Raw genomic sequence first — 13,667 nt, forward strand, 5'->3', positions numbered from 1 at the left:
ATGTGTGAGGTTATACTGTATATTCCCCTGCTCGACCACCAGCCAGCTTGCACGGTCATACACACAGTTGCACGCAACGAGCTTGTACAAGTAAACAAGCAGATCTTTACAAAATAAACAAAGTGCTACATGAGTTAATTGGGTTGTAATTTTGTCACCCATCACCATCTGTCTGTCACACCTCATTTATTTACTGTTTTGTATTACGAAGTGAATGAATGTCTTTTTCGATTAATTACTGCCCTGAACTGACTCAATTAGTGCTAAATTAATAGGTCAAAAATGATTATAAATGCAACTCCTTATTTGCATCAGATTTAGCATCTCACTATCTCTCCTGGTTCTTTCACAGATGCATGAACACACAGGGATACGCTAGGAAAATGATTAATTCTGCTTGCATTACACTTGTCGGCCTCGTGGTGGCGCAAGAGAAAAAAAATCAGGTGAATTGTAGTTTGCCAGCCATTTCAGCCACATAGGCATGGTGGGTCTCCCTCAGTGGGATGAAAACTTGCACCATCCCAATACAGCCAACCTTTGGCAACCAATCTGAGGTCACTAGACAACTGAATTCTTGGATTAAGGAATAACTGGGAGACAACTTTGGCTCTGACTTCCCATAATACCATGCCAGATATAGCACTACACAGCCAGACTTATAAGTCTGAGCTGCACTTTGTCAGCTTCAGGTCAACGTTATTGTTTTCAGCAGTAGTTTGAGCAGAAGCAGAAGCTGAGCTACTATATTTGCCATGTTGGTGTGCCCATATATTAACAACTGATGTTAGCATCCCAGCATTCATTTGGTGCATTTAGCATGTTGGTATATTGTGAAATCACTGGCATGCTATGTTATCTCGAGTCCTTAGTCTTAGCGGTTGAGGTCCTATCACGACCATCAATGTCTGTACCAAATGTCATAGCAAAAAGTGACAGAACCACTGACCGACAAAACCGACATTACCATCCCCCTGCCGTGTTATGGTGACTAAAACAACCATTGCACAAAGCATTGCTACTTTATGTTGCTGTCTTTTAACACTCTGGCTTGGATGCATGAAGCCAGACACTGCAGTAAAAGCATGCAAGCCTAATGGATACACCAGATATTAACTGTGCTAGAGAAGATAATAAATGCATCGTCTGAGAAATGTGCTGCAGTGTTCTGAAGCATCGCCTACTGTGTAGGAATAAACAAGCTCCTCTAGACCAAATGGAGTTGATATTCAGCTTGTAAACTGAGCAACATGCATCAAGACCTCAAGTGGGAGCTTCAAGGAGGTGATATTGTGGTGAAGTCGTGAAATGGAATTCAGTTATGCATTGCTGCTGTCGCTGGAGAGGGTCTCAAGAAATCAGGATGCTAAGATGGCATATATAAAAATTTACAACAACTACACAACCCCCCTTCTCCTGTTAATCCTATAATGAGTCCCTGTATAGTTATTTGTATTCAGATACTTCCACCTTGTCACATATTTTACCACCCATTGTGCCATGAAATGAAGCCCATTTACAAATCATTCTCCTTCTGATTTGATAAATGAAACTGGTGAACGAGTGAGTCCCCTGAATGGCTTGTTTGAATAATTGAGCAGTACTCAATCAGACAACATTAGGCAGTGGTGGCAGCACCGCCATCTGAAATAATTACCACATGACAACAGACTACACATGGTTGCTGCCTCCACAGGGGCTCCCCATTTGAGACCAGTAGATTAGAACAACACCACCCCCACCCTATGCCTCGCATTGCCTCATAAACGCCATCTAAAGAAACCTGCAAAGGCCTCACAATGAGAACAGGAGAGGAAGGTGGACACCACAGCTATGTGGGGGGTGTGGGTCAGCTGTCGTTGCAGTGGGGTAATGTATATTGGCAGGACTGAATAAATCAGCCTCAGCACCAACCATATTCATGTATTTGGACAAAGACCTTGCCCCCTTAGCCTTTTAAATTTGTAGTAGTCCATTACCAAGAGATTGCAATAAGTTATTCACTTCCCATTTAATAAGACATGGTTCATGATGTACACCATCAATCATAGCAAAATCTCCCTACATTTAATTCTGGGGTGGTGTGCAAATTGGAAATATCTCAGAAATTGAAATTGAAAGTAGGTAAAACATAAAACAGAGAGGAAGAATTTTGTGAAATTTAAATGATGTAGATATAATAGCAAATGTTTGAGATCCTCATCACTCGGGCACCTTAGCACCTGTAGCAGACAACATAATTGTTTGTCTTTGTTAGCAGAGTGTCTTTAACCTAGTGTCACAGTTATTGTACATAAGCTCTGGTGTTCAGTTTAATCATCAACACAATTAAATGAGACACAATATTTTTCTCTGATTTACTTTTCTCTAATTGGGTTCTCACTTCATGTTTTGAATTATCCAGCACTGATTTTCAGGCATGTGTCTGGATTTCACAGTCTCTTGAGACAAGCGTTGCTGCTATAGAAGCATCTTTAATGTGACAACACAGGAACAGGAAGTTAGTTTTATGGTCTGGATGAGTGGAGCGTTGCCTCCATTGGGATGGGTCAGTAAGCGTTATAGTACCATGTGACAGCCAGCCGGGCATATGTCTGTGCCAAAGTAGTCTCTGCAACTGAGACTCATTTACTCCAGCACAGACTAGATGTGATTGACAGCTGGGCCAAAGGGCCTTTGGCTCCTTCCTGATTTTCTTTTTCACTAGAGGTGTCCTCTGGGACTTGGAATTCATGCTACAGTATATCAGCAGAACAGCTTATGGCAGTAATGAGGATGAAAAGCAAACTGAACACCGAGCCAGTTTTTTTTTTTTTTTTTTTTTTTCAGTTTTTGCTGCTCTGAGTTTTACAAACTGTCATTTAGTTTCCGTGATGTATTTTATTTACATTTATTTAAAAAAAAACAGTCGGAATACTGACAAATATTCTAATTATTAGCTGATAAACATAAATGAGATGATTAAAAAAAAGATCATAGATATTAACTTAACTAATGTTATCTACACACAGCAAGGGTGAATTATAATTAGCTCACCAGATTTTCATTAATTTGTCATTCATAGCACATGAGATCAGAAATGGCACTTAGCTGCTAATATTTATTCACAGGTAGAAAAAAAGAAAAAGTATTAATTTTAATTCTTTACAGCTTTTTTTTATTTTCACTTTTTTCTTCAAGATTGTTGTCATACGGTGCGCTTTATTATTTAAAACTGGCCTACAGTAAGGCTTTTCACAAAAACAACATGTCATAAGCTATTAATGCAAAGAGACCACAGCTCATTGCAGGATCCAAATCATGATCTCTATTTTTAACCATGATTCCAGTGATGGCTTGCAGTATAGTCACTCCTGTAGCTGCTTAAAGCAGTAGCTTTTGAATTGGTATTTGGGCTAACACATGTGACAGACTTAGGAAGTTTTGAAAATGGAGCCTTTTAACTTAGCTCATGAATAGGGCTTTTACATGCATTGTTTGAAAGTTCTTGACGTTCTCGCTCATTTGAATGCACAAAATCAAACACTGCTGCCATGGATAAATTAAATTTTTTGTCCAACCGTGGAAAAATGAAATCCACTGTATTTGAATCAGCTGTCATCATTCTGGGCTATTTTCTATTAGTATATAGTTGTTGCTATTTTTTATTAGTATATAGTTGTTGCCCATCTCATCGCTGCAGTATTGATTCTCTTCAAGAGAAGTATGGAGGACCTTCAGTATATACTTTCATTGACAGAGCTATAACCAAGTTTTGCTACTGCTAATGAGACATTGTGAAGCCATTTTACCCTTGGTTCTAAATGAAACCTTGCACCTGGTCCCTTGTCATTTAATAAAGCCTCAGAAAGGAGTGTTTGATTCAGTCAATATTCCTGGTCACTGGTACTTTCTTTCACAATTTCAAGAAACCAAGGTCCGACCCTGTGTCTGCTACAAAGTACAGACCCATGCCATTTATTTTATCCAAGGTTTCGGGTGGATAATAAAAAAAAAAAAAAAAAAAAAAAAAAAAAAAATATATATATATATATATATATATATATATATATATATACACACACACACACATTTTTTTTTTAATATTTATATTTATTTATTTATTTTATTTTATTTTTTATTATTTATCCACCCGAAACCTTGGCTAAAATAAATGGCATCAGCCAAGCTGGTATAATAATAATAATAATACTGTCTGATTTATAGTGAACTTCACAACACATTGACGAGTATCAGCCTTGTACTTGCAGATGTCCCAGAGGCCACAGTGCAGCCTTTGATACTGCAGAGTAGACTGCAGCATTTTATGTGTTTTGAAGAAAAGACAGTGATGGCTTGGACTTTATTATTCTTTGGCTGAGAACTTAACTTTGCAATAATATGTTTTAAGCAACTTCACAGTATCAGAGATTGCATGCAAAACTCTTCATTTTGATGGATGAATTTGTGGCTGACCCTTTGAATTTCCCTCTTGCACAATAATTGAGCCAGTGTCTGACTTTACTACTAATACTTGAAGAAAGAAACCAACTTTAATGCACCGAGCTCATTCATACTCCCCAGAGGATGATCCTGTTCCTTCATGGACTCCTTAAAGTATCCTCCAGCACAAGCTTCAGGCTAAAGTATCCACTTACTCCAACATCAGCATTGCAGCCACCAGTTTCTGGGTTTACATAAAAAAAATAACTACAAGCACAGGTGTTTTAATGTGTGTCAGATACCACCAGTGTGTTTTGGAGTTGTGAATAGTATCAGTAGGTTGTTTGTTCTATCCAACACTTTCACATCGTGGGATGTAGCCTTAAGGAAGCCACGAGAAGGACTTTACAGATTTAGTGTTGTTTACATTTTTAATGCAGGATTTTCAACTTATTTTTCTAGATCTCCCTATTTTTGTTGCCTCTACAGTTTTACTTAGCTTTTATGTTTCTCGTTCATCTCCTAGGTGTCTTTCGCATGCACCTTGAACTGTTAATCCAAACTGGCTTTACACACTCTTACATTTATCTGCTGAGATCAAAGAAGAGCCTTTACCTACACCCTCTGGGGAAAACTGTATTATTAAAGACAGATAGATTGCTGAGGGTCTGGCAAGGCAGTCTACCTGATAGAATTATTTTTTAGACTCTTACATTAGAAAAAGGTTGTATAGGGTCAGTTAGCCCATGACAGCTCAGTCATGGAGAAACTTTCTGGTTCACATAATCCAACAGCTGAACCTAAATGAAAATTCACACTAATCAACGGAATGAGACACTGTTACAGTCGGAGTAACCCCTGCTCTCCCTTTTTTTTGTCTCGTAGTGTTACGCGATGACTTCAGACAGAACCCACAGGACACGGTGGTGGCAGTTGGGGAGACTGCCAGTCTGGAGTGTCAGGCTCCGCGCGGACATCCTGAACCCACCACCTTCTGGAGGAAGGATAAGGCTCGTCTTGACCTCAAAGATGACAGGATCACGGTGGGTAACTCTCCAGGGGCCACTCCTCTGCCTTTTACATGACCCTTACTCTCAATCACACACTCACTGAGTCACTGCTACAGTATGAAGGACTTCATACCAGACTGGTTGATCCTAATTATGTGATTTTTTTTTTTTTTTTTTTGTCAGGTACGCGGAGGAAAGCTGACCATCTCAAATACCAAGAAGACGGATGCAGGGATTTATGTGTGTGTGGCTACCAACATGGTGGGGGAGAGAGAGAGTGAAAAAGCTCAGCTTTCTGTGTTTGGTAAGAAGTCTGACCTATGGTCTTTGCCTGGTTCCAAAAGTAATAGAGCATGACTTTTTTTCCTCAGGTATTTACTGCCTACTAGCACATACAGTATTTACCACTGTGTCAAAAGTATATTTAGCACCCGTGTTATGTGTACTGCCCTCATCCAGAAAGACCAGTGTTTGTGCAGCGGCCTGTGAACCAGGTGGTCTTAGTTGATGAGAGTGTGGAGTTCAGGTGTCAGGTCCATGGTGACCCACCGCCTACACTGCGCTGGAAAAAGGAGGACGTGGATATTTCCCGCAGCAGGTGAGGGGTGTGTGTGTATGAGTGTAGTGCCCATGTCTGTGTGTGTTCATTTGTGTCTGTGTGCACATTAATGCAGTAAAAAAGATAATGGATAAATGGTGAAGGAGAGCTAATTAGGCACTAAAGCACTGAACAGTCCAAAGATGGACACATAGCAGGAGCATATGTTTAATGTAAAGCACTCCAATACATTATATATAAGGATTAGTAACTGTCTGATGTTTATGATGTCTAGTCAGTTAGAGGGGTGCTGATTCAGTTCTTTGGTAATTTGTGCAACAAATTTATAGTGCTGTTGTATCATTTTGTAAGGTGTTCTTGTCATTTTGTCCACCTTTGTGTGTCCATATCATAGACATATGATAATTACTTTCTAATCCCATTAGAATACTTATTTTTATGTCATTATCAGCCGGTCATTGGTTTTTACAGTCTTACTAGTTATTGTTACACTTTTAAAGACAGTATGTCTCATTATACAATCCGTAAATCCATCAAAATCAGTGGTGTGTGGTGAAATTTACACATAGGCAAGCAGAGCCGGAGAGCCAACTACCACACCCCCAACCCACAAACCACCATCTCAATGTGCAATTCAGCTGTTTACTACACCAACGAGAAAAACGGATCAGACTAAAACCAACCTTTTCATGACAGCAGTAGTAGCAAATCCCTCTTTAATTCAGGGCCTGTCCTGTCTCATGATTTTGTGCTTTCCTGTGCTGAAAATCTCTCTCCAGCATCTTGCCGCACTCTACCTGAACATCTTCACTTTTCATCTTCACTTCCTGGCTGAAGTAGTTTTAGTATTATTCCTTTGAACTGACAGTAAACATCAAATGTGCCGTATAGGAAAAAAAAAGCAGTCCTGTGGTACTCTTCAAAATATTTACCATTAACTGACAATGACACACTCCAGTGACAATGTAGGATCCTGTATATTCCTGGCTCAGTATGCTTGAATCCTGAATCCTCATCATCACACGCTGACCAAGGTGAATAGTAAGACAACTTATACTGATTTGAGGTCATAAATCACTGTGTACAATCACACTCATTTAATGCTACTTCTTATCGAAGTATGCCCCTAACCCCTAACCCTAACCCAAGTACAGTTTGCACAGTTCGGTAGCATCTGTCCGTGTGTATAATAAAGCCTGCAGTGGTGGAAGCTGTGTCCAGGGCTGCTTGACAAGCACGCTTGTCTGTAGCTAGCTATTGCTAGTCAACCATCAGAGATCGCAGGATTATCCACAAGATGCAAACATCCAAAAAATGCTGCTCGCCCCTCTGCTTGCCGAGTCCCAGCCTTTGTCAACGGGAGATGACCACACCTACAAAAATGACAGAAATTATCGATTCAACGACTGGTACCAACTTTAACTTAGCTTCCATTGATAATAGCTTACTGCCACCACAAGAGGGCAGTAAACAGTCAAAATCTAATACTTTATGGGACAGAATGCTCTGAGATGTAAGGAAAGGTATCGCTTCCACTTCAGTATTGTTCTAATCGATGTCTATTTTTAGCTTGAACTGGTCAAGCACTGTTGCCTTGCGTGAGCAGAACCTTTTAATTTCATTCTCTGGTTTTAAGTAGTTCCTGTTTTTGAAGTTGGAAATCTGAAGATTAAATAACAGACATCTCGTTCAATGCATAACTTATTTGAACCCATAATCCCAAACATTTTTAAATGCTTTTACAACTATATTGAACAATGATTCACGTTTATGTAAAAAAAAACAAGCACTTTTTTCCAACTTGAGGAGAAAACTTCAGGAGAAACTACCTATGTCTGTGGACTGATGAGTGTAAATTTGTATGGTGTTTAAAGTACTCTAAATAAACCCTAGATTTCAAAAACTAGATTTCATATCAAATTACACTTGCACAGGATTATCGATGCAGTGCTACATAGTTTGTTTGGAGCTGTGAACTGCTTTTGGTTGATGGAAATGTGTACTGTAAGACTTATTATAGATTATATCCTTGGATATGTTTTTAATTCCTTTTGGAAATACTGGATGCATTGACGCAGATACATCAAATGTGTCAACTAAACAGATGTAACCTCAATAAATATAGAGCCTGTGAAACTCAGAGGCTGATGAGTCATCACTCTTACATTAGAGTTCATCTGTGAAAAGGAAAACTGAAAAATGTTTAGTTAACACTTGTTACAAGCCATTCCTGCTATAAAGAGGCACCATGGCATCTCCTCCGATGTGTTAGATGTGTGAAGTTTTAGAATATATTGTGATGTAGACTATAATAACTTCCTGTCTGTCTGTGGCGGTCTGTCTGCCTACCTGTGTTGTGCCCTCTACCTCAGCACCCCTTGACTCCAGAAACATGTCCTACTTTCAGACCTTCCTCGCCTCACTTCCCTCCTTCCACTTCTTTCATTCTTTCCTTAAATCCGTCGGCCTCCTGGGAAGTCTGTATCTGGGTCAGAGATGTGTTGTGAATGGAGTCCTCACCAGACTCTGGACAGACCCCACAACCCCCATCGATATTCTGCCCACACCCCTTTGGAACATCTATTTCAAATGTGACTTTTTCTCACCCCTTGTGCCATTTCTCTGCCTGACTTGTCTCCTATCTCTGAATCAGTATGGCTGGCTAGACAATTTCACAGGAACTCTCACACCAAAAGGGACCCCAGAGAGGGAGAGCCCGACTCCTTGCTCCTATACTCATTCTGTCTGTAGCCCCTCTGAGGCGCTTATCTAAACTCTGGTAGCTGAGATGTTTCTCTCACTCTAACTGCACCACTGCTGCATTACAGTATGCTGCACTCGTGGATACACACTGATGCATGGAACATCCTCTATGAATAAGTCATTTCTTACTGCTTGGCTCATTCATCAAATTCAGTTTGTCAGACTGTGCCACTCCCTTACTCTCAGACTGTTTGTCTATCTCTCCCTCTGTCTCTGTCTCCCCTTCTTTTTGCTTGCTCTCTCCCTCACATACACACACACACACACACACACACACACACACACACACACACACACACACACACACACACACACACACACTATAGCATAACATAGTGCATAGCCCACACCACAGTGGGTGGCTCGTCTTTATAAATATTGAAATAGTGGAACAGTCAGGGTTCCAGCTGAAAGCACCTTTCATTTTGCCATGCCTTCATCTCAGCATAATTGCTCCCCTTTTTCTGCCTCTGAAGCAGCGTGTGTGCAGCAGAGTCTTAATTGCCTTAGAAAGTCTGTCTTTATTCTATCAAAAATGACAGAACCTTTATAAAAGCAGAGGAAAAAAAACATCACACAAGTTTACACAAAATTGATTTGGTTTCAGTGTTTGTTCATTGTGTTTACTTTATCAAAATGATGACAATTTAAAAAAGAGGTTTACTAGAATGTACATTTTGATCCTCGTATAATTGTTTTTGATCTTTGATGAAATCAACCTGAGATTTCATTTGACTTGATGTCACTCTTCCTCTGTGTTGCCAGGTATGACATCAGATATGAAAAAGAGGACTTCCTGTTGAGGATAAAAAAAGCATCAGTCAGTGATCAGGGAACCTTCACCTGTCTAGCAGAGAACCGTGTGGGTAAAGTGGAGGCCTCTGCCTACCTGACTATCAGAGGTGGGTAACTGCTTGTGGACTCACTCGTGGTAAAGCTCATAACTCATCCCTGATATTTTTTTTTGTATCTCCCAAAGCAGGCCACAGGACAATCAGTCCTTTATTGCTCACTTTACGAGCGTTATTGCCCCCCTGCTGAAAGTCTGGGCCTGGCCTCAGCTTTTCTTTCATATAGCTGGTTGATGTACTTGATTGCTCCAGATCTCCAGCTAGGCTCCAGATATGAACAATCTAACCAGCTTTAAGTGAACTGTTATGACCTCTCCTGGGGGTCTTATTCTCCATCCAACCCACTCGCTCCATATTTACACCATATCGACGGGAGGAAGCTATTCCATAGAAAACGTTGATATTGTAAAAATGAAAAACTGTTCCCCTCTGCTTTCTGCTTTTTACATTGTCATTATAAATTATAACTATAACCCAAGTAACATTTGACTTGGATCTAACCAGTAACACATTCTTAACACCTGAGTAGGTATAATCATACATCATCAAACATTCTGTTCATCATAGATCTTATAACATTAACTGTTCATTCCTTCTTTATTATAATAAGAGTTTTATTCTTGTTCCTATTATTCTTGCTTGAATTGTCTTATACCCTGAAAGGCTCCATGGGATATTTTGAGACTTGTGTCTGAGTCTAGGAATATTTTAAGTGACATCCATTATGTTGAGCCAGAGTTGTGCTTGTACTTAGGTAAAATATTCTAAGAAATGCATATCGTTGACACTGTTAACATAGATTACTAATACAAAACCTGCTGTAGGGCAGTAAACATGAAAGACGAGGCATTTTCCAAGGAAATGACCAATGATACAGGGAAAAAAATAGACCTAGTCAGCCAGATATCAATGATGTCAGTTTTGTAACAATTATAATTTGATAATTAATCAATTTAATGTAGTCTGTTCTAATCCTGTCCATGCCAAAAGTCAGTTTCTCTTACATGGGAAACTTGATGTACAAACAGATTCCTTAACTGTGTGAATGTGTTATTTTTATGATATAATTTAAGTGTTATCAATTATTCTGTTCAGTGGTTTTTGGCATCGCCCCCTCCCCCCCTCCCCCCATTGTTGCCAAGGTGCCATTTCCTTGAGGCCCATGCCATCACCTTCTTTGGTGACTGAACATAACCCTCGTCCTCCTTGAACTTCATGGGCAGAAACCCAGCTCCACTTCATTCATTTCTGATTTTCATTCTTTTCTTTTTCTGTCCCTCTATCCTACTCCTCTGCTCTCCTTCTCTCTGTGTCGTGTGTTAATCTCACCCACACCATTGTTGTGTCACCAGCTCGCCCCGTTGGTAAGTAAGAGCTGATCCCATTGTGCATGCGTTGTTCTCTTTCTGTTTTTGATCACACATGTACAGTATGCATGTACTGTTGTGGCATTCCACAAACACATTCATCAAACTAATATTGGACATGCATATCTACATTGTTACTATCGACCTCTGACTTCCCCTGGCAGTCTTTTGTAGCAGCAGGCGGATTTACCACCTCACATATTTTCCAAATGCGGGTCCAGATATGGATGATATGCCGTAGTGGAAAAACTTGAATTAAGAGGGACATCAAGTCACCCTGCTAATTAGATGGCATCATTCATTCTGATGTTCTAGCAGCTGGATGAATGGGTTGTGTGACTGGCATAGTCAAGAAATAGCTTCTGAACAAATAGCAAAAACCTAATGCATGAACCTTTTAGCTTGCAGCAGCTAGACCTTCAGTCCAAACTTTTCTTCTGTCATACACACTTAGAACTCTGTGCAAATGTATTGCTATTGTGTTATTTTTTATTTTACCTTTAACCTCAGAGGCACCCCAGTTTCTGGTGCGACCCCGTGACCAGATTGTGGCTCAAGGACGAACAGCTATCTTTCCCTGCGAGACCAGGGGTAAACCTCAGCCCACTGTCTTCTGGCAGCGAGAGGGTAGCCAGGTGGGAAAACTGATTTAGACAAATGGACTTGTTTATGTGTGTCTCTAAGGATGTGTGCATGCTGGGGAATTAATTATTTCTCTCTTTACAGACATAAATTCTGCAACCTTATCACAAGTAAAATATGTAAAATATAAAAAATAGCAAAGGATAAGACTTAAAAGGATCAAACCAGGGGACAGCAGAGTAAGGTTCTGTTCCTCATACAAATGAAGTGGTCATTTATCATCAATCTACGCCAGTCCGACCAGCCAAATCACTTAGCAAGGAACAATGTCATGTGCTGCATTAGAGTCATTAGACATAATGAAAGCAGGCTAATGTCCTTTGCTGCCCATCAGCTTATCTGCTTGGGGTGCAGAAATGGACAACGCTGATGCCTCAATTTCATGACTATGACTGCAGGTTATCACAGCAGAATTATCACACTGGGGGGTAAACTGCCTTTCAGGCCTAGTAGGAAAGAGACATTGACCCACTTTTCTAACCGAATTGTACATAATTGTTAGAATATGCCAGCAGATTGAAGGCATGTCTTGAACAACAACATAGTTGTAAAGTTAAAATACAATAAGCTCAGTCTTTCCTCAGTGGAACAGTTTTTACAACAACTGATACTTAATTTGGTGAAGTAATTCTTTAGAAGCGTGTTAGGGCGGGAAAAAGGGAAAAAAAAATACAGTTTCTAAATAGAATTAAGGAAGGTCCCAGCCCCTAAATTCAATACTTAAATAAATTTTTATCTCATATTACTTACATCACTTTCCACTTTCCCCCCCTTTAGGATCTTCTATTTCCCAACCAGCCGGCACAGGGAGACAGCCGTGTTTCTGTGTCCGTGAATGGAGAGTTGACCATTTCATCTGTGCAACGCTCTGATGCAGGGTATTATATCTGCCAGGCCCTCACTGTAGCAGGCAGCATCATGGCCAAGGCCCAGCTTGAGGTAGCAGACGGTAAGGCTGGACACACACACATAAAAAGAAAATGTAAAATCCATACAGTATACAAAATATGAGAACTACTACTGATTGAACTGCACTAACATGCACTAATGACAATTATGTTCAAACATTTTACATTTACATTCTATTGTTACACCCTGTTAGGTACGTTGTGCATTAGGGTGGTGCATGCACAGAATTAGTGAATGGTCAAATCACTACTGCATGATTGCATGGCTCACTACACAAGTAATTTTATGAGAATGAAACCATTATTTTTTATTATTTAAAGGATTTTTCCCCTCCATGATATCATCTGGAGGGATTACTCCAAATAGCTAAATAGGTAGATGGCAGAAACACCACTGCTCTTCTGATATAAAGGCTAAACTTAGCAGTTTGTAACTGATGTGAAGTGAAGGGTAGATGGTGCTGAATGCCCCTTAAAAGTGATATCATCTGGGGACCTCAACAGCCAACTTCTACTTCATGTTCTGTCATTCAGATTTTAGACTGTGGAGCCGTCAAACATATTTCACTTAGCTCCCTGAAGTCGCATTGTTTTGGCAATGTTGTTTAAACTGGGTCACCCAACCTCATGCATTATATTTTAAAAGCTTTGTCAATGCTATTCTGTATTTGATTTTTTTATTGTGGTGCATGCATGGCTTTAAAATCATACAAAAAAAACACACACACACAAACGCACTTAAACTTGCAGAATTCTTCAGACCTAATAAAAGACTGAATACCTGTATATCATAAGCTATTTGTCTGCCCACACGTATAAAGGTGAAGATGCATCTGTACGTTTAAAAGCCAGTCACCCACAGTCGTCTTTTTCATTATCACCTCACTGTGGTTAATGTGAATGGTCTGAAAAGATAGAAACCATGGAAAATAAAACTGTCTCCTTGATGGATAGACACTTTGCACTCTTTTTTTTTTGACAAAGCTTTAATGTCAGCATTAAGTGCTGAGCCGCTGCCAGCTGGAAGCTGTTTATGCCCCTCTCTCCATTTGTTTCTTGGCTTTTTCTCCCACACGTTATTAAATTAACATCTGTTGAAGTGTTTTTTGGAGAGGAAATGACTCCTGTTCTGTCACTCAGAGGAG

General features: G+C 39.9%; 1 protein-coding gene across 2 annotated transcripts in view; it reads left to right on the forward strand.

Moving 5' to 3' along the window:
• LOC121190416 (roundabout homolog 2-like) overlaps positions 1 to 13,667 on the forward strand; it is a 71,125-nt gene that overhangs the window by 33,008 nt on the left and 24,450 nt on the right. Inside the window, exons 2-8 of one of the 2 annotated variants that reach the window (XM_041051123.1) lie at positions 5,308 to 5,465; positions 5,616 to 5,736; positions 5,892 to 6,030; positions 9,520 to 9,656; positions 10,958 to 10,969; positions 11,483 to 11,607; positions 12,392 to 12,563. In XM_041051123.1, coding sequence (XP_040907057.1) covers positions 5,308 to 5,465; positions 5,616 to 5,736; positions 5,892 to 6,030; positions 9,520 to 9,656; positions 10,958 to 10,969; positions 11,483 to 11,607; positions 12,392 to 12,563 — 864 coding nt within the window. The remainder of the gene's footprint in view (positions 1 to 5,307; positions 5,466 to 5,615; positions 5,737 to 5,891; positions 6,031 to 9,519; positions 9,657 to 10,957; positions 10,970 to 11,482; positions 11,608 to 12,391; positions 12,564 to 13,667) is intronic. The other variant, XM_041051122.1, reaches the window with a different exon arrangement.

This window comes from Toxotes jaculatrix, chromosome 12, assembly GCF_017976425.1.
Source record: "Toxotes jaculatrix isolate fToxJac2 chromosome 12, fToxJac2.pri, whole genome shotgun sequence".
NCBI classification, from domain to species: Eukaryota; Metazoa; Chordata; class Actinopteri; family Toxotidae; genus Toxotes; species Toxotes jaculatrix.